This window comes from Aethalodelphis obliquidens, unplaced genomic scaffold (assembly GCF_003676395.1).
Source record: "Aethalodelphis obliquidens isolate GAN/ISIS:26980383/991018 unplaced genomic scaffold, ASM367639v1 scaffold1, whole genome shotgun sequence".
NCBI classification, from domain to species: Eukaryota; Metazoa; Chordata; class Mammalia; order Artiodactyla; family Delphinidae; genus Aethalodelphis; species Aethalodelphis obliquidens.
Window position 1 is genome coordinate 58,606,221 of NW_020837945.1, and position 26,375 is coordinate 58,632,595.

General features: G+C 36.3%; 1 protein-coding gene across 1 annotated transcript in view; it reads right to left on the reverse strand.

Moving 5' to 3' along the window:
* SLC9C1 (solute carrier family 9 member C1) overlaps nt 1–26,375 on the reverse strand; it is an 84,603-nt gene that overhangs the window by 31,615 nt on the left and 26,613 nt on the right. Inside the window, exons 8-12 of the mRNA XM_027119360.1 lie at nt 22,356–22,499; nt 20,540–20,714; nt 7,605–7,686; nt 5,007–5,173; nt 2,998–3,123 (exon numbers count right to left, since the gene is read on the reverse strand). Of these exons, the coding sequence (XP_026975161.1) occupies nt 2,998–3,123; nt 5,007–5,173; nt 7,605–7,686; nt 20,540–20,714; nt 22,356–22,499 (694 nt within the window). The remainder of the gene's footprint in view (nt 1–2,997; nt 3,124–5,006; nt 5,174–7,604; nt 7,687–20,539; nt 20,715–22,355; nt 22,500–26,375) is intronic.

Genomic DNA, 26,375 nt, shown 5'->3' on the forward strand with positions numbered 1-26,375 from the left:
CAACAGAACTCTCTTGTCTCCAATCGATTCCCAGCATGAAATGAGCTGCTCCTGTGGTGCAGAACACAGACATTCATTCATTCAATCCATATACTGAGAGCCCACTCGACTTCTGTGTGCTGAACATTGTTGAGAATCAACTTCCTAAATTGGGATGTGTGATATGACTAAAGATTCCTGGTTCCATAGAAGACACTCTGTCTGCACAATTATTTACAGACATTGAAACATGGTTTTGCTTTGGGGGATCCTAGAAAGGGACAGAACTAAATTTAAGGAAGAATGGTCAAAAGGTTATTTGTCAGTAATGAAAGGAATTCTATAGAGTATCATTTTCTCCTTAAACTTCATTAAAATATTTGCAAAATAATGTAGCATTAAAATATTTTCAGTATCCTCAAAGATAAACACTGTAGTTTGTGGGGAAAATAAGAAAGCTGAAAGTCATATGGAGCTCACGAAAGCTTAGTGACATAAGTGACAAAGCAGTTAGATACTAGAAAAATGTTAACTCTTAAGTGATCCTTCATACCAAAATGTAAGAAGAATTTAGAGAATGGTTGATTCCTAACAATAACTGCCATCTCTGAGCTCTCTGTTATACTATTGAATTAACATAATTATGTTTTACAGAAAATTATTTAATTCTTGCAACAGCTTTATGAGGAAGGTATACGAATCTGCATAGATGAGAAAGATGAGCCTCCTCAGGGAGTTGAGCAGTTTTCTCAAGATCACATTGGAAACTCAGTTCTTTCTGAATTTAAAGCCTGCCTCTCTTTTCCCCCATTATGTTGTGCTGCTCTCCTGTGCCACTGTCTTACCATGCTGTGCTTCCTCTTCTTTCTTTTTTTAATTAGTTAATTAATTTATTTGTCTTCTCTGGGTCTTAGTTGCCGCACACAGAATCATCGTTGCCTTGTGTGGGTTCTTCCTTGTGGCATGTGGGATCTTTAGTTGCGGCATGCATGCGGGATCTAGTTCCCTGACCAGGGATCAAACCTGGGACCCCTGCATCGGGAGCGTGGAGTCTTAACCACTGGACCACCAGGGAAGTCCCCCTCTTCTAACATACAGTAGTGGAGGAGATATTGCTCCCGTTAACAAGAGCTGGCTGAGATTTAAATAAAAACTCTCAGAGCTTTGAAAACTGCAATAACCAATTAATACTGTTGGGAACAGTGAACATTAGTATTGAGATTGCAGAAATCAAATCAACAAGCTAAGATACACATGAAAATATGTCTAGAACAAAGAAAGACTAAAAATATATGAGGTGAGATGAAGATCTGGAGAATAGAACAGAGAGATCCAATATACTTTGAAAAATAGGATTTCTGGATTAAGACCTAACACACAGCACAAAATCAATGAAGATATAATAGTAGAAAAAAAAAGTTTAAGACAATAAATCAAAAAGGTACAGGAAGTATATATTGCAGAAAACAGGCTATCATGAGTGGAAGGAATCTGAGAGGTCATTCAGGTAGCATAATTTCCCCTTTTACAGATGGGGAGAATAATAACTTAAAAGAATATGTTCTGAGTCACATATCATATTAATAATAAAAGCAAGACTCAAAATGGAGTCTCCTGCATTGATTTTAAGGGTTCCTGAATACTATATTTTCCTGAAATAAATTAAAAATCTGGAAGTGACTCAAAGACATGATCTCATAAAATCTGCTGGTGGAACAAAGCATGATATGGGCATAAGTTCACCCTTCATGGCACTGCCTCAATTGCTTAAAGAAGTTATTTGGGTCCTTGGAAAGCTGTCTTTGAGACTCAGCTTGTCTGCCAGGACTACTGCTGAGGAGGGAATAATCATATCCTAAAGATCTTCCATTTCCCAAGTTAGACTGAGCAAGCAGAATCCTATATGCATGGAACAGAAGAGAAATGCATGACAGTTCCACAGGCAGTGAGGAAGGCCCAACATGAACATTTTGAGAGGATGAGTCATGGCAACTGGTCAAGATTCTGACCTGGATAGAAAATGGTAACTGGGCTGTTAGCATTTCCTCACAGAGTCCTATATGCTGCTGTGCTACAGAATTTCTTTAATTTTTACCCAAGATTTGATATGAAAACATACTAACCTATACCTGCAGTTACTAGTGGACTTGGTGGTATTCTTTCGGGAAAAACTGGTTCGGTCCAGAGATAGGCAGTGTCATGGAACTGACTGCATAATGCATCTGGTGGTAGAGCTCAGCTGTAATTCCTGCCATTGGGATCTGTGAAATTCCAAGTTCCTCAAAATAAAACACCTTCTACTTAAACTAATTTGAGTGGATTTCTTTTTCTTTTTGTCCTTTTCTTTTTTCTCTTTGCACTCAAGCAGATTCCTAAGACAATGCCAAACTTCCCTTTGCCTTTGTAAGCAATCTATTAAGCTGTGCAGGTGAGAATAACCAAGATGTCTTAAGCAAGGGAGAAACTTTTCAGTATAATTTTAGCCAATAATTTAATTTTTTAAATTCAAATTTTTTTTAGTATAGTACTGGCACAAAAACAGACATGTAGATCAATGGGACAGGATAGAGACCCCAGAAATAAAACCATGCACCTATGGTCAATTAATCTATGACAAAGGAGGCAAGAATTTACAATGGAAAAAGACAGTCTCTTTAATAAGAGGTGCTGGGAAAGCTGTACAGCTACATGTAGGAGAATGAGATTACAACATTTTCTCACAACACAAACCAAAATAAATTCAGAATTAAAGACCTAAATGTAAGACTGGAAATCACAAAACTCCTAGAAGAAAACATAGGCAGAACACTCTTTGACATAAATCGTAGCAATATTTTTTGGGATCTGTCTCCTAAGGCAAAGGAAACAAAGCAAAAATGAACAAATGGGCCCTAATTAAACTTAGCAAAGGAGACCATTGACAAAATGAAAAGACAACCTACTGAATGGTAAAATAATATTTGCAAATGATATAAATGATAGGACAAAAATTTAAAAAGCGTATAATAAAATACTAACTATTTGTGCTGACAGGAGACGCCTCTTGGCCAGCTCCATTGCTTCAATATTAAGGGTCTCATCTATTTCCTTGTTACAGTGTATACATTTCACTTTTTGATGTTCTGCTTTTTCTTCTTGGCCCAACTAAATAAAACACAAATCAAAACCAAAAAATAATACATGAACATTAACATATTGTTTAGCATAAACCTCAAGCAATTCACATACCATTTTGGTTTAAAAAAGTATAGAAATTTTGCTAGATACAGAAAAATGTTCAGATGAGTTTTCTCATCGTTTGCACAGTCATCTAGAAGGTAACATAATTGCCAGTTTTGGGGGGAAGGAGTTATATCATATTTTTACCTTTGCATGGCATTGGTAAAAGTTTATAAAAGCTACTACATTGCTGATCACACTTTAAACCACTGGTTCTGAAAGTGTGGTTCCCCAGCACCAGCAGCATCACCTGGGTATTGTTAGAAATGCACATTCTCAAACCCCACCATAGACCTGCTGAATCAGAGACTGTGGGGAGATGGGACAGCAGTCTGTGTTTTTACAAACCCATTCCATGATTCTGCTACAGCTAAAGTGTGACAACCACTGCTTTAAACTAATCACTTAAGGTAGAATAAAAAGTGAACATGGCTGTTAGGAAATGGGTATATGGATAACTCCATTTTATAGATGAAAAAAGTTGAAGCTTAGATAAAATAAAAGGTTTATATAAAGATCACAAAGCATCTATTAAGTGATAAATCTAGGATATGAACCCAGATTTTCTGAGTCTAAAGCCAATGTTCTATCTATAACACTAGAATATCCCTCACGTCAGCATCATAAAGAGGAGGATGTAGTTGTTTAATTATCTGCCTTCTGAAACAGATCAAATACCAGAGTGGTGACCTCAACCCTGACTTTGCATTAGAATTAGCTGGGTAAATGGATTAAAAATATATATTCCTGGGACCCTCCTCAGACCATCTGCATCAGAATCTCCTGGGTAGAGGCTGGGAAATCAATCCGTATTTTTTAATAAGCTTTCCCAGTGATTCTGATGCAGCCAGATTAACAAAAGGCCACAATCAGATATTGGGAGCTACTATAAAAAATCCTTAGATTTGACTTGGTACTTTTCTTATCCAGAAATCCTGGCAATATTCCTGCAGACAGAAGGCTTGATTCTGAGCCCCAACCTGGAGCTTCAAGCACCTGTTAGAGAATTTAAAATGGAGTTTTAGAAATCCTATTTCATAGCAACCAATTATCTTATGTCTACAGTCATAGAAGTTGGCCCCTCATATTGTTTGATGCAGAAAAACATTGCAATGAAAATTGGACTTAATGTAGGAGATGGCAACCCAGAAGAAGCATTGAGCAGATACCAGGACAACTTTTATTATTTCTCCTTGTGGCATTCATGAGAGCTAATGAATTATGAACTCATATCTGAATTAGAAGTCTGACCATGGAGATTCTAAAGCATATCTCAGAAGCAGGAGGTGACATTTCACCACATCTAATCGTATGACACTGGCTTTGAATTCTATTTTATATTACAAAGTAATATATATATATATATATATATATATATATATGTATAATTTTTTTTTTTTTGCAGTACGCGGGCCTCTCACTGTTATGGCCTCTCGCGTTGCGGAGCACAGGCTCCGGACGCGCAGGCTCAGCGGCCATGGCTCACGGGCCCAGCCGCTTCACGGCATGTGGGATCCTCCCGGACCAGGGCACGAACCCGTGTACCGTGAATCAGCAGGCGGACTCTCAACCACTGCGCCACCAGGGAAGCCCTACGCTGTCTTTTAAAGGGAGCTCCAATACACTAGTCCTTCTTTTGAATTTACAATACATACTTGCTATACTCAAAGGGGTTGTCAGTTCTACTTTGCCCCATAGTGGTCACAAAAATCCCGAAGAATTGTGAATTAATATTTATAACATTTATACTTATTTAAGGGCAATCATATCCACTTTGAAGGAATAAACAAAAGATATTACTTGCTTACTGCATATGGGTTTTGCAGCATAATTGCTTTCTCAACCATGTTCCAATCTGCGTTAGCAAGATCTTTGTCAAATTTGAGTGCAGAGGCTACAGATATGGTTAGTTCTTGAAAGTGTTGAAATGTATAATACAGTGATTTATACTTTGTTGATGTGACATCATGAAGACCTTTGATACAAAGAACACATTTTATAAATAGTAGACATAATCATTTTAATGATATATATAAAATATACATATATACATATAGATGTGTAGGAGATATATGCAGGAGGTATAGATATACATATACATATATGTACTCAGTGTATGTGTAGATATATACATATATTTCCCACCTATACATAAGGTCATATATATAAGTATTTATGATATATATTTATTTATCTCCAGATGTATACATTTGACCCTTGAACAATATGGGAGTCAGGGGTGCCAACCCTCCACGCATATAACTTTATAGTTGGCCATTCATATCCATGGTTGTGCATCCTCAGATTCAATAAGCAGGTTTGTGTTATACTGAAGTATATATTAAAATTTTTTTTAATTAAAAAAAATTCATATCCACTTATAAGTGGATTGGTGTAGTTTAAATTCATGTTGATCAAGGATTAACTGTGTGTGTGTGTGTGTGTGTGTGTGTGTGTGTGTGTGTGTACGTATATCTATCTCCAGACCTCAATGTTTGAAGGAATCTTACTACCAGACACAAATTCCCTTTTTCTGAGCCATAGAAGTTTCTTTGGAAAGCAATAATGTTCCATGAGCAAATGTTCACTGCTCTCAGTGCAAGTAAACAGATGCTCCACAATAAGAATTTTAGGTTTATTTAGCTACTAAGTAGAACATCTGATAAATTGAAAATTTTTACCTCTTTAATCTGTTTTTTCCATTTTACTATGTTAAGGCTCAGAAAATAAAAAAAGTAAATGAAAGGAAAGATTTTGTTGCAAATATGAGGATGAAGGTGCAATATTATCCATAAACATGGAATTTAAGATTGGTTACAAAATGCCATATGAATGAAAACTCTGCGTGTAACAAGAAAGGGTGATAAAGCAGTTAAGAATACAATGGATTAAAAACATTAGAGCAATTTGTTTTTAGTTCTTTAACTGTCATTATCAAGCCATGTGACCTTAGACGAGAACTTTTAACTCTTTAGATTTCAATTTATCAATTGTTAAAAAGTAGGGGATTGAAACAGTCATATTGTATAATGCAGTTGCTTCCTAAAACTAGTATTTCTGCTTCTATTCTCTTCATAGCTCCCAATCAGCTATCCACAGAACGAGAGTTGTCTTTTTAAGGACCTTATTCATAAAATTACACTTAGTTGCTTAAAACCAACCAAGAAATCCATTTATCCCTTAGAATAAAATCTTAAAATTCAAGGTCCTTCATTATCTAACTCTTTCCCTACCTCTCCCATCTGAACTTCCTTCACTATTGGCATTGTTCTCGAAGGTCCCAGCACCTTACCTTCTTTCTTTGAACACACTCATTTTCTAATTTCCTCAGGAATCTATTACCTGTTGTGTTTTCTATTTTATTTATATGTGGTTTGTTGATTTTTATACAAAAATGACTCTCTGATATTACCTTATTTGACTTGTTTACTGCCTGTTTCTCCTCTCTCCATCAACTCAGAAATCTTTTTTGTCTTCATAATGCATCACTATCAGTTAGAATAATGACTGGCATGTAAGAGGCTCTTAACAAAAAGTTTGTCAAATAACTGAATAAACTTATTGTATAATTTTACTTAAACTGGACTAATGTAAATAAGTAATCTTTTTTTTTAATTGGAGTAAAATTGCTTTACAATGTTATGCTAGTTTCTGCTGTACAATGAAGTGAATCAGCTATATATATACCTATATCCCCTCCCTCTTGGACCTCCCTCCCACCCTGCCCCCCATCCCACCCATCTAGGTCATCACAGAGCATGGAGCTGAGCTCCCTGTGCTATACAGCATGTTCCCACTAGCTATCTATTTTACACATGGTAGTGTATTTATGTCAAACCTAATCTCCCAATTCGTTGTACCCCTCCCTTCCCCCTGTGTGTCCACATGTCCGTTCTCTATGTCTACATCTCTATTCCTGCCCTACAAATAGGTTCATCTGTACCATTTTTCTAGATTTCACATATACATGTTAATAATATACGATATTTGTTTTTCTCTTTCTGGCTCTTTCTCTTTCTGGCTCTGTATGACAGACTCTACATCCATCCACATCTCTACAAATGACCCAATTTCATTCCTTTTTTATGGCTGAGCAATATTCCATTGTATATATGTACCACATCTTCTTTATTTATTCATCTATCGTTGGACATTTAGGTTGTTTCCATGTCCTGGCTATTGTAAATAGTGCTGCAATGAACACTGGGGTACAAGATTATTGCTTATTGGCCTAACAAGCTTATTGGCCTAAACAATTCATATGACTTTACATAGAGATCCAATTTCCTCTTCAATTAGACACCATTGATTTGTATTTATATGGCTTTTTTCTTCATTATTAACAATTCTTTAGCATGTTTGGAATATTTTTCTCTTCACTCAGAATATGAATTTGCAGGGCTTACCGAGTTTAGTAACTGCCATTGGCAAAATAAATCTATTGACAATCAGGCTAATTAAGGATACTGACACTCCATGAAATAATATCTGGAATAGAAAAAAAAAAGTAAGTTTTCATCACAATGTCATATAATATACTCTATATTTACCAATGTAAATTAAGCTAGGATGTACTATGTCAATAGATACTCATGGCAAAGGGGAATTTGGATGTCAGACATGATGAAAGTACTCTGGGGATTCTCTATCTTCTTGCATGTGCTTCATTCACATTTTGGAACCAAACCAAAAATCAGGACACATGGTTTGACAAATATTTATGTACATATGAAGACATTAGGGGAAAATACTTGTTCTTAAATTCTATTACTGCACTTCTTGAGCCCTGGAAATATACCTGTGCTTCACCAATTCTCATCCACCATACACACCTCCATGTACACAGCCACACAGTTCTCTGCTCAACATTATCAGCACATCTGTATGAAATAATTCTCTCCACTTAGGAAAAGAGGACAACTCAGAGGTCTTGGTATGTTTTCTCCACCTCATACTTTGCCTCTCTGGCATCTCATTGCCAGCAGGGAGGAGCAATTGATGTCTTTGGTGCCACCTGTTTCTTTTCTCCATTTATATCCCAAGTTAATCTCCATGGACAGATGAAGCGACACTTTTCAATTTGATACTACATACTTCCATCGTTTTATGGAATTCTAACTTCCAGAACTTATTTTAAACTCTTAGCCAGTCCTCTATTCTTTGGCTACAAAGAAAGGTTAGAGACAGAGCATGAAACCACACCAGAGGCCTTCAAGTTTGCACACTAGGATCACCAGAGAAATTTTAAAATATTGGTGCCCAGGATGGTGCCACTGAATATTCTGATTTAATTCTTCAAGGGTGCAGCCCAAACACTGGTAATTAGAAAAACCAAGGTATAATCTACACACATTGAAATGTACTTATGTATCATTTGATAAGTTTTGACAGTGCATACACCCATATAACCCTCAGTCCTATCAAGATGTAGAATATTCTCATATCCCTCCAAATTTCTCCAGTGCTGCTCCAATCAATCTCCACCTGACACGAGGCAACTACTCTTCCTATTTCTATTTCTATAGGTGAGATTTGCCAGTTCTAAAACCTTCATTTAAATTGAATATTATGTTTCTCTTTGTAGTTTTAATTTGCATTCCCCTAGAGTAATGATGTTAAGCATTTTAATGTGCTTAGTGGTATATATCTTTCTTTTTGAAACATTTGTTCAACTCTTTTGCCTATTTTTTATTTTTATTTTTATTGCAGTACATGGACCTCTCACTGTTGTGGCCTCTCCCATTGCAGAGCACAGGCTCCAGACACTCAGGCTCAGTGGCCATGGCTCACGGGCCCAGCCGCTCCACGGCATGTGGGATCCTCCCAGACCAGGGCACGAACCCGTGTCTCCTGCATCAGCAGGCGGACTCTCAACCACTGCACCACCAGGGAAGCCCCTTGCCTATTTTTAAAATTGGGTCGTTTTTCTTTTATTATAAAATTGTAGAAATTTTGAAAAATATATTCTGGATAAAAGTGCATTCTCATACAGATTACCAACAGGCACATGAACAGAAGTTCAATATCACTAATTATTAGAGAAATGCAAATCAAAACTACAATGAGGTATCACCTCACACCAGTCAGAAGGGCCATCATTAAAAAGTCTACAAATAACAAATACTGGAGAGGGTGTGGAGAAAAAGGAGCCCAGCTACACTGTTGGTGGGAATGTAAATTGATACAGCCACTATGGAGAACAGTATGGAGGTTCCTTAAAAAACTGAAAATAGAGTTACCATATGATCCTACTCCTGGGCATATATCTGGAGAAAACTCTAATGTGAAAAGATACATGTGCAGCAATCTTCACTGCAGCACTATTTACAATACATGGAAGCAATCTAAATGTTCATCCACAGATGAATGGATAAAGAAATTATATATATATACAATGGAATATTACTCAGCCATGAGAAAGAGTGAAATAATGCTATTTGCGGCAACTTGGAAGGGCCTAGAGATTATCATACTAAGTGAAGTAAATCAGACAGAGAAAGACAAATATCATAGGATACACTTACGTATGGAATCTAAAAAATGATACAAATAAACTTATTTACAAAACAGAAATAGACTCACAGACAGGAAGCAAACCCCTGGTTACCAATGGGTTTAGCAGTGGTGGGGGGAGATAAATTAGGAGTTTGGGATTAACATATGCACACTACTATATATAAAATAGGTAAGTAACAGGACCTGCTGTATAGCACGTGGAACTATATTCAATATCTTGTAATAAACTATAATGGAAAAGAATCTGGAAAAGAGTATCATTTTTCTGTATACCTGAAACTAACACAACATTATGAATTAGCTATATTTCACTAGAAAAATACAGAAAAATGTGCATTATCAGATATATGTGTTATGGATATTTCTTCTCAGTTTGTGACTTACATTATCCATTTATGTAAAGCTATCTTTTGGTAAGCAAACATTTTTAATGTTGAGAACTCCAATTACTATTTTTTTTTGATCTGAAAACCCTTTGTCTATTCCAAGGTTGCAAAAGTATTCTCTTATGTTTTCTTCTGAAGTTTTAGGGCTTTTGATTTTATATTTATGTTTATGATGCATCTCTAAGCACTTTTACATATGGTGTGAGGTAAAAATGAAGGTTTTACTTTCTTTGGCAACTTATTTACCTTATAACTGGGAGTCTGTACTTTTAGGTTGCCTTCATCCATTTCCTCCATCTCCTCTCACCACCTCTGGCCATCACCAATATGTTCTCTGTTTCTATGAGCTCAGTTTTTTTAGATTCCACAAATAGTTTCTTGAATGTTAAACTAATATTTCTGGACATATTTTTTGGATAGTCTATTTGATCATAATGTCATACTTTTTATATATTTAAAATTAATTGGCTACATATTTTCTAAGAATTTTTGCATCATGTTTACTTAATGGTTTTGTTTGTTTGTAATTATCTTTGTTGGGGTTTAGTATCAGAGTGGGCTGGCCACATAAAATTAGGAAGTGTTCTATCATTTTCTATTTTATGAGAGAGTTTATGTAGAATTGTTATCATTTATTCCTTAAATGTTAGGCAGAATTTTCTAGTCAAGCCATCTGGGCTTCTAGTTTGCGAGACAGTTTTAATTTATATAACCAATTTCTTTAGCAGATATAGGGCTATTCAGATTTTCTATTTTCTTTTGTGTCACTTTGGGTAAGTTGTGTTTTTGAGGAGTTTAACCATTTTCATCTAAGGTATTGAATTATTCTGACAAAAAGTTATGCATAATTTCTATTTATTACTATTTTAATAACTGTATAACTTGTAGGCATGTTTTCTTTTTAATTATGGATATCAGTAATTTGTTCCCTATCTCTTTCTGTCTGTCTCTGTCTCCCTCTCTTGCTCTTTTTTAAAGTTTATCATTTTATTTATTTTATTTTTTTAACATCTTCATTAGAGTAAAATTGCTTCACTGTGTTGTGTTAGCTTCTGCTGTATAACAAAGTGAATCAGCTATACGTATACACATATCCACATATCCCCTCCCTCTTGCATCTTATCCCACGTGTCCAGGTGGTTAAAAAGCACCGAGCTGATCTCCCTGTGCTATGCAGCTGCTTTCCACTAGCTATCTATTTTACATTTGGTAGTGTCTATATGTCCGTGCCACTCTCTCACTTTGTCCCAGCTTACACTTCCACCTCCCTGTGTTCTCAAGTCCATTCTCTATGTCTGCGTCTTTATTCCTGTCCTGCACCTAGGTTCTTCAGAACCATTTTTTTTATTCCATATATATACATTAGAATACAGTATTTGTTTTTCTCTTTCTGACTTACTTCACTCTGTATGACAGACTCTAGGTCTATTCACCTCACTACAAATAACTCAATTTAGTTTCTTTTATGGCTGAGTAATATTCCATTGTATATATGTGCCACATCTTCTTTATCCATTCATCTATCAATGGACACTTAGGTTGCTTCCATATCCTGGCTATTGTAAATAGAGCTGCAAAGAACATTGTGGTACATGACTCTTTTTGAATTATGGTTTTCTCAGGGTATATGTCCAGTAGTGAGATTGCTGGGTCATATGGTAGTTCTATTTTTAGTTTTTACAGGAACTTCCATACTGTTCTCCATAGTGGCTGTACCAATTTACATTCCCACCAACAGTGCAAGAGGGTTCCCTTTTCTCCGCAGCCTCTCCAGCATTTATTGTTTGTAGCTATTTTGATGATGGCCATTCTGACTGGTGTGAGATGATATCTCATTGTAGTTTTGATTTACATTTCTCCAATGATTAATGATGTTGTCCATCCTTTCATGTGTTTGTTGGCAATCTGTATATCTTCTTTGGAGAAATGTCTATTTAAGTCTTCTGCCCATTTTTGGATTGGGTTTTTCTTTTTTTTTGATATTGAGCTGCATGAGCTCCTTGTATATTTTGGAGATTAATCCTTTGTCAGTTGCTTCATTTGCAAATATTTTCTACCATTCTGAGGGTTGTGTTTTGGTCTTGTTTATGGTTTCCTTTGCTGTGCAAAAGCTTTTATGTTTAATTAGGTCCCATTTGTTTATTTTTGTTTTTATTTCCATTTCTCTAGGAGGTGGGTCAAAAAGGATCTTGCTGTGATTTATGTCATAGAGTGTTCTTCCTGTTTTCTTCTAAGAGTTTTATAGTGTCTGGCCTTATAAGAGGTCTTTAATCCATTTTGAGTTTATTTTTGTGTATGGTGTTAGGGAGTGTTCTCATTTCATTCTTTTACATGTAGCTGTCCAGTTTTCCCAGCAGCACTTATTGAAGAGACTGTCTTTTCTCCATTGTATATTCTTGTCTCCTTTATCAAAGATAAGGTGACCATATGTGTGTGGGTTTATCTCTGGGCTTTCTATCCTGTTCCATTGATCTATAATTCTGTCTTTGTGCCAGTATTATACTGTCTTGATTACTGTAGCTTTGTAGTATAGTCTGAAGTTAGGGAGCCTGATACCTCCAGCTTCATTTTTCTTTCTCAAGATTGCTTTGGCTATTCGGGTTCTTTTGTGTTTCCATAAAGTTGTGAAATTTTTTGTTCTAGTTCTGTGAAAAATGTCATTGAGAGTTTGATAAGGATTGCATTGAATCTGTAGATTGCTTTGGGTAGTAGAGTCATTTTCACAATGTTGATTCTTTCAATCCAGAAACATGGACTATCTCACCATTTGTTTGTATCATCTTTAATTACTTTCAACAGTGTCTTATTGTTTCCTGCATACAGGTCTTTTGTCTCCTTAGGTAGGTTTATTCCTAGGTATTTTGTTCTTTTTGTTACAATGGTAAATGGGAGTGTTTCCTTAATTTATCTTTCAGATTTTTCATCATTAGTATATAGGAATGCCAGAGATTTCTGTGCATTAATTTTGTATCCTGCTACTTTGCCAAATTCATTGATTAGCTCTAGTAGTTTTCTGGTAGCATATTTGGGATTCTCTATGTATAGTATCATGTCATCTGTAAACAGTGACAGCTTTACTTCCTCTTTTCTGATTTAGATTCCTTGTATTTCTTTTTCATCTCTGATAGCTGTAGCAAAAACTTCCAAAACTATGTTGAATAATAGTGGTGAGAGTGGGCAACCTTGTCTTTTTCCTGATCTTACTGGAAATGGTTTCAACTTTTCACCATTGAAGACGATGTTGGCTGTGGGTTTGTCATATATGGCCTTTATTATGTTGAGGAAAGTTCCCTCTATGCCTACCTTCTGCAGGGTTTTTATCATAAATGGGTGTTGAATTTTGTCAAAAGCTTTCTCTGCATCTATTGAGATGATCATATGGTTTTTCTCCTTCAATTTGTTAATATGGTGTATCACATTGATTGATTTGCGTATATTGAAGAATCCTTGCATTCTGGAATGAACCCCACTTGATCATGGTGTAGGATCCTTTTAATGTGCTGTTGGATTCTGTTTGCTAGTATTTTGTTGAGGATTTTTGCATCTATGTTCATCAGTGATATCGGCCTGTAGTTTTCTTTCTTTGTGACATCTTTGTCTGGTTTTGGTATCAGGGTGATGGTGGCCTCGTAGAATGAGTTTGGGAGTGTTCCTCTCTCTGCTCTATTTTGGAAGAGTTTGAGAAGGATAGGTGTTAGCTCTTCTCTAAATGTTTGATAGAATTCACCTGTGAAGCCATCTGGTCCTGGGCTTTTGTTTGTTGGAAGATTTTTAATCACAATCTTAATTTCAGTGTTTATGATTGGTCTGTTTATATTTTCTATCTCATCCTGCTTCAGTCTCAGAAGGTTGTGGTTTTCTAAGAATTTGTCCATTTCTTCCAGGTTGTCCATTTTACTGGCATATAGTCGGTTGTAGTAAACTCTCATGATCTTTTGTATTTTTGCAGTCTCAGTTGTTACTTCTCCTTCCTCATTTCTAATTCTATTGATTTGAGTCTTCTCCCTTTTTTTCTTGATGAGTCTGACTAATGGTTTATCTGTTTTCTTTATCTTCTCAAAGAACCAGCTTTTAGTTTTATTGATCTTTGCTCTTGTTTCCTTCATTTCTTTTTCATTTATTTCTGATCGGATCTTTTTGATTTCTCTCCTTCTGCTAACTGGGGTTTTTGTTTTTCTTTCTCTAACTGCCTTGGGTGTAAGGTTAGGTTGTTTATTTGAGATGTTTCTTGTTTCTTGAGGTAGGATTGTATTTTGTCATAAATTTCCTTCTTAGAACTGCTCTTGCTGCATCCCATAGGTTTTGGGTCGTTGTGTTTTCATTGTCAATTTTTTCTAGGTATTTTTTGATTTCTTCAGTGATCTCTTGGTTATATAGTAGCGTATTGTCTAGCCTCCATGTGTTTGTAGTTTATACAGATTTTTTCCTGTAATTGATATCTAGTCTCATAATGCTGTGGTCGGAAAAGATACTTGATATGATTTCAATTTTCTTAAATTCACCAAGGCTTGATTTGTTACCCAAGATATGATCTATCCTGGAAAATATTCCATGAGCACTTGAGAAGAAAGTATATTCTGTTGTTTTTAGATGGTATGTTTTTGATGGTAAGTCCATCTTACTTATTGTATCATTTAAAGCTTGCATTTCCTTATTTATTTTCATTTTGGATGATCTATCCATTGGTGAAAGTGGGGTGTTATAATCCCCTACTATGATTGTGTTACTGTCAATTTCCCCTTTTATGGCTGTTAGCAATTGCCTTATGTACTGAGGTGCTCCTATATTGGGTGCATAAATAATTACAGTTGTTATATCTTCTTCTTGGATTGAACCCTTGATCATTATATAGTGTCCTTCTTTGTCTCTTGTAATAGTCTTTATTTTAAAGTCTATTTTGTCTTATACAAGAATTGCTACTCTAACTTTCTTCTGATTTCCATTTGTGTGGAATATCTTTTTCCATCCCCTCACTTTCAGACTATATGTGTCTCTAGGTCTGAAGTGGGTCTTTTGTAAACAGAATATATATGGGTCTTGTTTTTGTATCCATTCAGCCAGTCTATGTCTTTTGGTTATAGCGTTTATCCATTTACATTTAAGGTAATTATCAATGTGTATGTTGCTATTACAATTTTCTTAATTGCTTTGGGTTTGTTATTGCAGGTTTTTCCCTTCTCTGTGTTTCCTACCTAGAGAAGGTCCTTTATTATTTGTTGTAAAGCTGGTTTGGTGGTGCTGAATTCTCTTAGCTTTTGCTTGTCTGTAAAGGTTTTAATTTCTCTGTTAAATCTGAATGAGCTCCTCACTGAGTAGAGTAATCTTGGTTGTAAGTTTTTCCCTTTCATCACTTTAAATATGTCCTGCCAGTCCCTACAGGCTTGCAGAATTTCTGCTGAAAGATCAGCTGTTAACCTTATGGGGATTCCCTTGTATGTTAATCATTGCTTTTCTCTTGCTGCTTTTAATATTTTTTCTTTGTATTTAATTTTTGATAGTTTGATTAGTATGTGTCTTGCCATGTTTCTCCTTGGTTTTATCCTGTATGGAATTCTGCGTTTCCTGGAGTTGGTTGACTATTTCCTTTCCCATATTAGGGAAGTTTTCAACTATAATCTTTTCAAATATTTTCTCAGTCTCTTTATTTTTCTCTTCTTCTTGGACCCTTATAATTCGAATGTTGGTGCATTTAATGTTGTCCCTGAAGTCTCTGAGACTGTCCTCAATCCTTTTCATTGTTTTTTCTTTCTTCTGCTGTGCAGTAATTATTTCCACTATTTTATCTTCCAGGTCACTTATCTGTTCTTCTGCCTCAGTTATTCTGTTATTGATTCCTTCTAGAGAATGTTTAATTTCATTTATTGTGTTGTTCATCATTGTTCATTTGCTCTTTAATTCTTCTAGGTCCTTTTTAAACATTTCTTGTATTTTCTCCATTCTATTTACAATATTTTGGATCATCTTTACTATCATTACTTTGAATTCTTTTTCAGGTAGACTGCCTATTTCCTCTTCATTTGTTTGGTCTGGTGGGTTTTTACCTTGCTCCTTCATCTGCTGTGTATTTCTCTGTCTTCTCATTTTGCTTAACTTACTGTGTTTGGTGTCTCCTTTTTGCAGGCTGCGGGTTAGTAGTTCCCATTGATTTTGGTGTCTGCCCCAGTGGGTAAGGTTGATTCAGTGGGTTGTGTGTAGGCTTCCTGGTGGAGGGGAGTAGTGCCTGTGTTCTGGTGGATGAGGCTGGATGTTGTCTTCCTGGTGCGCAGGACTCTGTCCGGTGGTGTATTTTGGGGTGTCTGTGGACTTATGATTTTAAGCAGCCTCTCTGCTAATGGGTAGGGTTGTGTTCCTGTCTTGTAAGCTGTTTGGCATGGGGTGTCCAGCACTGGAGCTGGCTGGTCATTGAGTTGAGCTGAGTCTTAGCATTGAGACGGATATCTCTGGGAGAGGTCTCGCCGATTGATATTATGAGGAGTTGAGAGTTCTCTGGTGGACCAATGTCCTGAACTTGGCTCTCCCACCTCAGAGGCTCAGGGCTGACACCCAGCTGGAGAACCAAGACCCTGTCAGCCACACGGCTCTAGTCCTACCCTTAGCACTCTGTGACATAATCAGGAGAAATCTCTGAGTTCCTGGGTTCTTGCTGGACTGGACACCCAGCTCCTGTTGTGGGTGTCCCTGATGGTGTTCAAAGAAGAAAATGGTTCCTGATGGAGGAGGCTGAATGGAGGAGGCAGCTTCACCAGGCTGCTGTCAGATGGGCTGGTTCAGAAACAGAGCGTAGTGCTCTGAAGCTGCCCTTAAGGCAAATGTTTAAGGGACAGTCACAGTTTGTCTTCTGGCACGAATTTTTGATACCTCCAAGCTCCCAGCAATAACTGCTTGACTTGAGGATAGTGGAAAGTCTTGTTGAGTTGCTGTAGCCTTGACCTTGACAGACTTAGCATTGGGAGCTCTATGTGTCCGGGCCAGAAGTGCCCATGCGACCCCAGGCCCTTTGGGTCCCTTCCTTTGCGTATGTAATTTTTTTTTTTAACTAACTGCCAAATTCTTTTCCAGAGTGACTGTACTATTTGATATTCCTACTAGTAATGTATGAGTGGTCCAGGTTCTTTGCATCCTCACCAACATTTAGTTCCATCACCATATTTCATTTTAGCCCTTCTAATAGAGAGATATCTTTTTTGTGGTCTCAATTTGCATGTCCCCAGTGGCTAATCATGTTGACCATCTTTTTATGCTTATTTGTCATGTGTATATCCTGTTCTGTGGAATGTCTCTTCCTGTATTCTGCCCATTGGACTGTTAAAAGTTTTTAATTTTGATGAAGTATAATTTCTTCTTTTTTTTTTTTCTTTTATGGATTATGCTTTTGGTGTCCTTGCCTTATGCTAGGTCCCAAAGATTTTATTCCAAGTTAAAAAAGAGTTTTCTAGTTTTACATTTTGTATTTAATTCTGTGACCCACTATAATTAATTTTTGTAAAAGATGTGAGACTTAGAGTCAATGTTCTTTTTTTTTGCCTAAGAATGACCCATTCTTCAGCACCATTTGTAAGACATCCTCTATTGAATTGCTTTTGCACCTTTATCAAAAAATAGTTGGGGGGCTTCCCTGGTGGCACAGTGGTTGAGAGTCCGCCTGCCAATGCAGGGGACGTGGGTTCGTGCTCCGGTCCAGGAGGATCCCACGTGCCGTGGAGCAGCTGGGCCCGTGAGCCATGGCCGCTGAGCTTGCATGTCCAGAGCCTGTGCTCCGCAACGGGAGAGGTCACAACAGTGAGAGGCCCATGTACCGCAAAAAAAAAAAAAAAATAGTTGGGGATGTTTGTGTGGATCTATTTCTGGGTTCTCTGTTCTGTTCCACGTGTCTCTCTCTCTCTCTGACAATACTATCTAATCTCCATGACTATAACTGTAATAATGCCTTAAAATTGGGTATAGTGATTTTTCCCATTTTTTCTTCTCTTTCAAACTTGTTTTCGTTATTTTAGTTCCTTTGCTTTTTTTTTTTTTTTTTTTTTTTGCGGTACGCGGGCCTCTCACTGTTGTGGCCTCTCCCGTTGCAGAGCATAGGCTCTGGACACGCAGGCTCAGCAGCCATGGCTCACGGGCCCAGCCGCTCCGCATCATGTGGGATCTTCCTGGAGGGGCACGAACCCGTGTCCCCTGCATCGGCAGGCGGACTCTCAACAACCACGCCACCAGGGAAGCCCTTCCTTTGCTTTTTATTTCTTGAATGATTGTATGTGGAATTGTATCTTTAATTTTCATTTCCTTGTATCAATTGGTAGTATATAGAAATACTTGATTTTTTATACTTATCTTGTATCCTGAGACCATGCTGAACTCACTTATTAGTTCTAGTAGAGCTTTTTTTTCTCTTCTTTTTGAAGACCCTTGGAATTTTCTATATAGATAATATTATCTGCAAATAAGGATAGTTTATTTCTCCCTTTTCAATATTCATGTGTTTTTTTTCGTTAATTTTATTTTATTTTTTTGTCTTATGAAGCAAGCTAGAACTTCCATCATGATGTTTAATAAAAAGAGTAAGAGTAGACATTCTTGGATTTTTCCCAATTATAGGGTGAAAATGTCTTTCACTATTAATTATAATGCCACCTGTAAATTTTTTTGTAGCTGTTCTTTATCAACATTAGGAAATTCCCTTCTATTTCTATTTTTTGAGAGATTTTGTCATAAATGGGTATTAATTTTTGTTAAGTGCTTTTTCTGTATCAGTTGATACGATTCTATAAATGTCAATTAGATCCTGTTGGTTGATGGTGTTGCTTAGTTTTTCCATATCCTTGCTGATTTTTTGACTAGTTCTACACTTTGTTGAACAAATTATAAAAAGGAGTGTTAAAGTCTCCAAATATAGTTTGTCTATTTTTCCTCTTAGTTCTCAGTTTTGGCTTCACATATTTTTATGTACTTGTTTGGAACATATTCAGTTCAGTCATTGAACTTGTGAGTAGTAGAGAGAGGATTAAGTTAAAATTTTAAGCTTTCATTGTAGTGCCTCTTTGTGAGTATTAATAAATTAGCTGTAAGATTCAGCTAAATTAAATTAAGTAAGGAGTGCTACTTTCTTCTCAACTAGTTAACTACTACTGAGACATCTCTCAAATGATTTTATCTACCAAAGTTTTATTTGAAAGCAAGTCTACATGGCAACATCATCATCATCATCATCATAGCTCAGATTTATTTTACATTTACTATATGCTAAACAATGTGTTAAGCATTTTAGGTATATTTTCAATTTATCATAATAACCCTTTGAGACAGTGGAGATAGTGATATATAGCCAGATAGACCTGGCTCATACAAGTTTGTGAGAGCTGATCATTACATTTTCAGGAAGTTTATGAGCAGATTGATATTCCTGTTGGTGCCAGTGATTACACAACAGAAACTGGCAAACACTACAACTTAGGGTCTCCCCTTCTCTGAGAAAGTTACTTGTTAAATATTTATTAGCAAACGATTGGTATTATTACTAAATCTGTTTTGGAGTGAGAAAACTGACACCTTGGGTGAGGTGGTGGGAATTAAATAACTTGTGGATGGTCACACAGTAAATAGCAACCAACTAAAAATTTCGGAACCCATATCCATGTGCAACGTTCACCATTATACTGGTCAGGATGTATGATGATGCCGCTGATTTTTATTCAGGCAGGTGGAGATAGGTTAAAAAGAAGGAGGAGGTCATGTAATATTAGATACTTTGGTTTAGAAAGCATTGTTTGAATATTTAGTTTTTTAATGTTTGGATTATACATAATAATGGCCTTTGTACTGTTCCCTTTACTCTTGGAATTTATGTAAAAAGAAAAGCCACGATGGAAGTATTAGATGTGTTGTGATGTCTGCATAGAAAATTTCTTAAAGAGCTCCTTGAAATTATCTTATTTTGAGATGAGGTAGAGGGAGAGTCATACCCATTATGTTCTGTTAGGCAGAGTTTGGGGGTTCTATCTTAGAGATAACTTCCGTTAATAAACAAAATGTTTCGGTTCCTAGCATTACTAAATGTGGCCTCATAAAGTTACAGAAGGCAATAGAGCCAATTATAAGTAGGTTTCTGCTTTTCTTGAGTAGGTGTTAGAAGTAAATAAAAATAGAAACATTTATTAAGTGCATACTCTGTATCAGGTAATACTTTAAATGACTTATAAATTTTAATTCTCTTAACTTGTACAATAAACCTATCTTTTAGGAGTGTGATGAAGGGATTTAGGAATCCTTAAGCTAGAATGGAGAAGAGGAAAGTTGCCAGTTGTTTTTCCCCTCCCCAGTTTTACCATCATAGCTAAATCACTCCCACATTCCAAGTGGGGTTGAGCGATCTCACTACAAAAGCATATTTTAGTACACAGAAACAGTTTTCATAAAATATTCTAATAAAAAACCACATCTTTCTTTACTTGAGATTTCTCCCTCTCAGATCCAAGAGAATATTCAGAGCAGGCAAGCAGAAGAGCCATGTTTATATTAGGAATCCCTTTCATTTCACTCCAGACCATAATGAATGCCCAGCGCCAGCTGAAACCATGACCAAGTCGAGACAAAAGAGGGCTCAATAATAGAAAGACCAGAAGTCTAAAAGACAAAACAGATTTTAAAAGTTATTTTTGTTATAGAAATTTCTTTCCATCCCATTCTATGCTATTCCAATCTATTCCCTGTGGAACTGCCAACTCTCAGACCAATGAACCATCTTTCACACTCTGTTGGCATGGCACGAAAGGAAGGCAGAAGGGCATTCCATACCAAGAGAATGGTATTATTCTTTTTCTTTCTTTCTCTTAGGAAAGTAGTGGAGTAATTCCACATCACCTTTGAGTGGTGCTTCTCCAGGTGGAAAAAAAAGTGTTAGAGACATTTTGTAGATATACTCTATTCTAGATCTCAAAAACAAATAAAAGCAAATCTAATAAATACGAGAGAAAATAATGTCCTCTCTTTCTTTTTCTTTGTAGATTTTAATCTTACTGAATCTGCCCAGTATCAGTTAATTCATTTCTATTTCTTCTTTTAATAACAGATCATTCTTATATTTTACACTAACTGTATCTGACAATTTGGGGCTAATTTCCATTTACTTGGCACTGGCTGACTTGATGTTGAGTCCCAACTAATCTTCCTAGATGGAAGTAGAATGTTAACAATTTTGGTGATGGAGATTAAAGAATTGTTATGGTGGTTTTCCTCTTCTATGTTATCTCCTTTTCAGTTACATAAGCAGATTGTTTTCTGCCTTTTAACACTGGAAAGGGGGCTACAAAAATTATTTAGGTAAAAAAAGACATTTACAAGGAGAACTTCCATATGATTTTTATTTATTTATTAGACATGTGATCATTTAATTTATTTTTAATTTTTTTGAATCAAAGCTAGAAAAATGTAACCTAAAAGTAACTAAACATAACATCACATAACATAACGTAACATGGCAGAATGCCAGAATCGTCAGAACACCGAACAGAGCAGATATCAAATAATAGTGAATAATAATTTAGGAGGAAAGAAAGGTTATCTTTCTTTTTTAAAAAATTTTATTGGAGTAGAGTTGATTTACAATGCTGTATTAGTTTCAGGTGTATAGCAAAATGAATCAGTTATACATATGCATACATCCATTCTTTTTTAGATTCTTTTCCTGTATAAGCCATTACAAAGCATTGAGTAGAATTCCTTGTGCTGTACAGTAGGTCCTTATTAGTTATCTATTTTATTCATAGTAGCATGTATATATCAATCCCAGTCTTCCAATTTGTCCCTCCCTGATTTTTAAAAAGCAATTTCCAACTATACTTTATTAAGAGTAAGTTATTTGTTATATAATATATATATTATATTAATATATAATATTAAGCGAACAAAGCAAGATAACATTTTTATTTATGATAGGTGTTTAACTTCATGAAACCTCATAGAATAAAAAACAATAAAAAACACTGGAGGAAATATATGAAATGTTAATAGTGGTTGCTTCTAGGTAGTAAGATTATGAGAAGTTTTTTTCTTTTTTCTAATTTTCAAAAATTTTACAACATGTTTGCATTGCTTTGAAATGTAGTTAAAAATTGAATAAAACACTGAGTGCTAACTTGCTGATGATTCCTTGGAAAGTTTGAGTGAATTTTTCATTCTAAGGTATGAAACATCTCTGTCATTTAAAGAATGTCTTCAGGCTTAGTCAATGTCTTATAAATAGAAATATTCAAATGACTTTCTTACCTGAAAACAGCAAGTGTTAAGCAGATATTTAATGAATAATATATATCAGAAAATGATATATATAAATATGTATGTGCAGGAATTAGAAGTCCAATGAAAGTGAACACCATAAGAAAAGCAACAAATGATAGACAACTCCAGAATCTGCATTTTTAGAAAAAAAATTTAAATATAATTAATTAATCTAACATGTTCAATGCAAGACTTACCTATGTAAGGCATTGTGCTAGGCATTATAAAGAAAATAAAGATGAATAAGGCATTCACCAACACTCAAGGGGCTTATAATTTAACTGGGGAGTAAGGAGCACTAAGGCAAGTAAACAAATACTTCTAAAGCAATTTTAACGAGCTTACACTGAATGTAAATTAGTGTCTTTCTATTTGGGTTGACTTTGAAAGATATGTTAGGTTGTAGCTATACTATTTGACAGAACTCATTCAGGCACTATGGTTCAAGTAGCTGGAAAATACTGATTGTGAAGTCCTTGTATCATTAGGAAGATCTAAAATTGTTTATTTTAAAAGGAAATACTGAACTACTAGTCTGATTTACATAGTGATAGAATTAAGCCTTTGCCCAAAATCTAGCTAGCACTTAGAATATGTGAATGAATCTTTTATTCACATGAATGCCCTTTGTAGATTCTCCTTTTGTGATTTCTGAGTCTGTACTTATTCAAGTACTCCAGAGCCCAGGAAAACTCTGCATCATTCCCAAAGCTCATGTTCTCATCAGCTGCAGGCAAAGCAGTTTGAAAAAGTACACTCAGACACGAGTATTTGTCATTTTTGGGTGTTGGGACCATAGCTATTTAAAACTTCATGTTATCTTTCTGTATATTTCATGTCTTTAAGGTTGACATTATATGTGTAGCAAAATAAATGGAAAAGATTAAAAGGGCACCATTTTATGAGAGGAAAAAGAGCTTGGTTTTACCCATATGCTGCCAGACTCTGTCCCTGAAACACAAATACCTAGGAATTACCAGAGAAAATTTCAACATGAAACGCTGTGGGAAAATGTCTCCAAATATCAAAAATCTCAGTCTTGTTGAGATTAGCACAAAATGTAATCAAATCAAGTAAGTGACATATATTGAAGAGTTATCAAGACTCTTTCATATATGGTAGAAATTAACGGGAGAAATCTTATGAGGAGGAAACCAGATTCTGTAAGGAATCAATGCCCACCAAATTCAGAGTGGATATGAGCTGAATAACCAAGCTCCAAATCCATCTAATAGACGTGCGCATGTACGTGTGTGTGTTCAATCAGTCAGGCACACAGAAAAAAGCTTCTGCATTTTCTTTTAAAGTCTGTTTCCTTTATTTGGTGATCATGAGTTATCCTAACAAATCTAGACCTTTTACGGGAGCAAAGGGTCACAACCCTTTCTGTATATAAGTATCATCTTGGAAGAGTTTTTTAAAATCAGATATCCCATGCTCTCACCCTCATAGATTTTGATACTATAGATCTAGGCATCTGTGTCATTTTTATATCTCAATGTTGCACAGCCCTTAGCCTAGAGGAATGATAAGACCTTATGGCCTGGACATTTTAGGGACATCAATTTGCCAAGAATAAAAGATTATACAGGTTGGCACTTCCCTGGTGGCACAGTGGTTAAGAATCCACCTGCCAATGCAGAGGACATGGGTTCGATCCCTGGTCCGGGAAGATCCCACATGCTGCAGAGCAACTAAGCCCGAGCGCCACAACTGAGCCTGCACTCTAGAGTCTGTGAGCCACAACTACTGAGCCCGTGTGCCACAACTACTGAAGTCTACGTGCCTAGAACCTGTGCTCAGCAACAAGAGAAGCCACTGCAATGAGAAGCCCTCGCATCGCAATGAAGAGTATCTCCCAGTCGCAGCAACTAGAGAAAGCCCGCACATGGCAGCGAAGACCCAATGCAACCAAAAATAAACAAAATTAAAATAAAATTTAAAAATTAAAAATAAACCAAGTAGTACTATATGACTTAAGAAGAATTATATGGGTTGACAAGGAAGTATCTCTTATTTGGGGAATTTCTTTCTAACAAGGTGATGTATGAATAGAAGCATGAAATAGAAGCATGAAATTGGCAGCTACTTATGCCAATATGTAAAGGAAGCACATTTCAAGAGCAGAAGCACAAGAACACAAGCCCAAACAGGAAGCCTGTTTGGTATATTTGAGGAATAACAAGTGTGGCTAGAGCAGGGTGGGTGAGGGTGAGGGTGGTAGAAATGAATCACAGAAGTAACAGGGGGACAAATACATCATTTGTTTGCCAGTGAAACAACTTTGACTTGTAGCCAAATGAGAAGTTATTAGATGGTTTTAAAGAAAAGAAATGATCTGGGTAAGGAGGAAATGAGGTGGGTGAGGGTCAGAAAACATCATAGGTTCAATGCGTCATATTCTCAGTGTGACAACAGAATTGTTAGAATTGGGGTCCTAGGGGGTTAAGCTGAAAAGATGGGAGATGGTGCGCCTCCTCTCTTAGAGAGTAGCATGGACCTGCTGTAGACTCTTATAGGATTTACCATTATTATCTTAGATTTCTACTGTCTCAGAGAGTAGGAGCTGCCACATATTATATTTTAGATAGTAAGATTCTTGAAATTGAGATTATGAAGTTATTATTTTTATGAGCATAAAGTGGGTGGCTGAAGCGGAGTGATAGATGTGCTCACAGGAGGAGAGGAAGTCTTGGAATTGAAAGGTGAGGGAATAGTAGGATCAACTGTGTGAATATTGATTGATGCCACTAAGGATGGTGATAGCATGATGTTGGAGAGTCGCAGTGAGACAGCAGCCAAGATCTTCACAAAATGGAGAGTGTGACTCAGAGTTCTAGAGATAACTACAACCAAGAGGGTGGCCGATGGTATAATCTGATGGCATGAGCTTCAAAACTGGGCTCCTCTGGGGAAGAATAAGAAAAATAATATAGAAATGACTGAGGTACAGAAAAATCACCCACCTCAACCCTAGTCTTATAGCACCAGGGATGCAGGTGAGAAAGACACTATAACCTTTAAGGAACACGAGGGAAATAATGTCTTCAGGGGAGATCCAGCTTTCAGTTACAGCAAGAATGAAGGGAGCCTTCAGAATCACTTCCCATAGATATAAATACATGCATAACATTTAAAATTCTTCCTACAATGGTGGCCCAATTAATGCTGCCTAGCTGCTAGTACAACTGGCTTCCTTTGTAATTGACAGGAAATTTTAGTGATGTGCTCTCAAATCCTATAAAATCCTATACTTTTCAGCTTCTGACTTCTGAACTTACTTCATCTTCCATAATGATCTCCCAAAAGCCAAAAAATCATTGATTATGTTCAGGGCCTCTGTTAACACATATTAATATGTTGCCATTGTGTGATTTAGGCCAAGTTCCCATCCCATGTATTGGAACATTACAGAAATTACCCCTTCTTCAAGACTGACACAGATTCCACTCACCCCCTCAGCTGGGTGCCCTTGAGCAAGGCACTATTTTCTTTTTTAACACTGCCAATTGTATTTAAATGCCCCAGCTTAATCTTTTAATTGGCTTTGCATGGCCTCTCTTCACTGTCCTTAAAATATTGGTCTTCCATTCTAGTGGCAGTGCCAAACTGACCCATATTGGAGCCTGAGGCAAAAGGAATTGTTAGTAATACTGATCTTTCTTTTAAAATTTTGTATTTTCACCATGGATTTTTTGTATTAATTTCAATTTTAAAATATTGCATTAAAATATTTGCTTTGATTACTGAGTGTTTTGGCACCCTCTTAAATTTTGTGCCTGAGATGAAGGCCTCAGTTGCCTTACCTTAATCCTAGCCCCTGTCTAGGGGATTAGACTGAACATTACTGAGTAATATGGTCAGACTTAAGGGTATTAGTGGTGAAATAGAGTCAACATGAACTCAAAGTGAGGTTACAAATTTTGCTTAAAGATGGAGGTTTAGAGGACATAGGCAACAGAGTTTTTAGAACGGGTTTTTAGTTAGCTAGTTTTCAAGTCAGTGTCT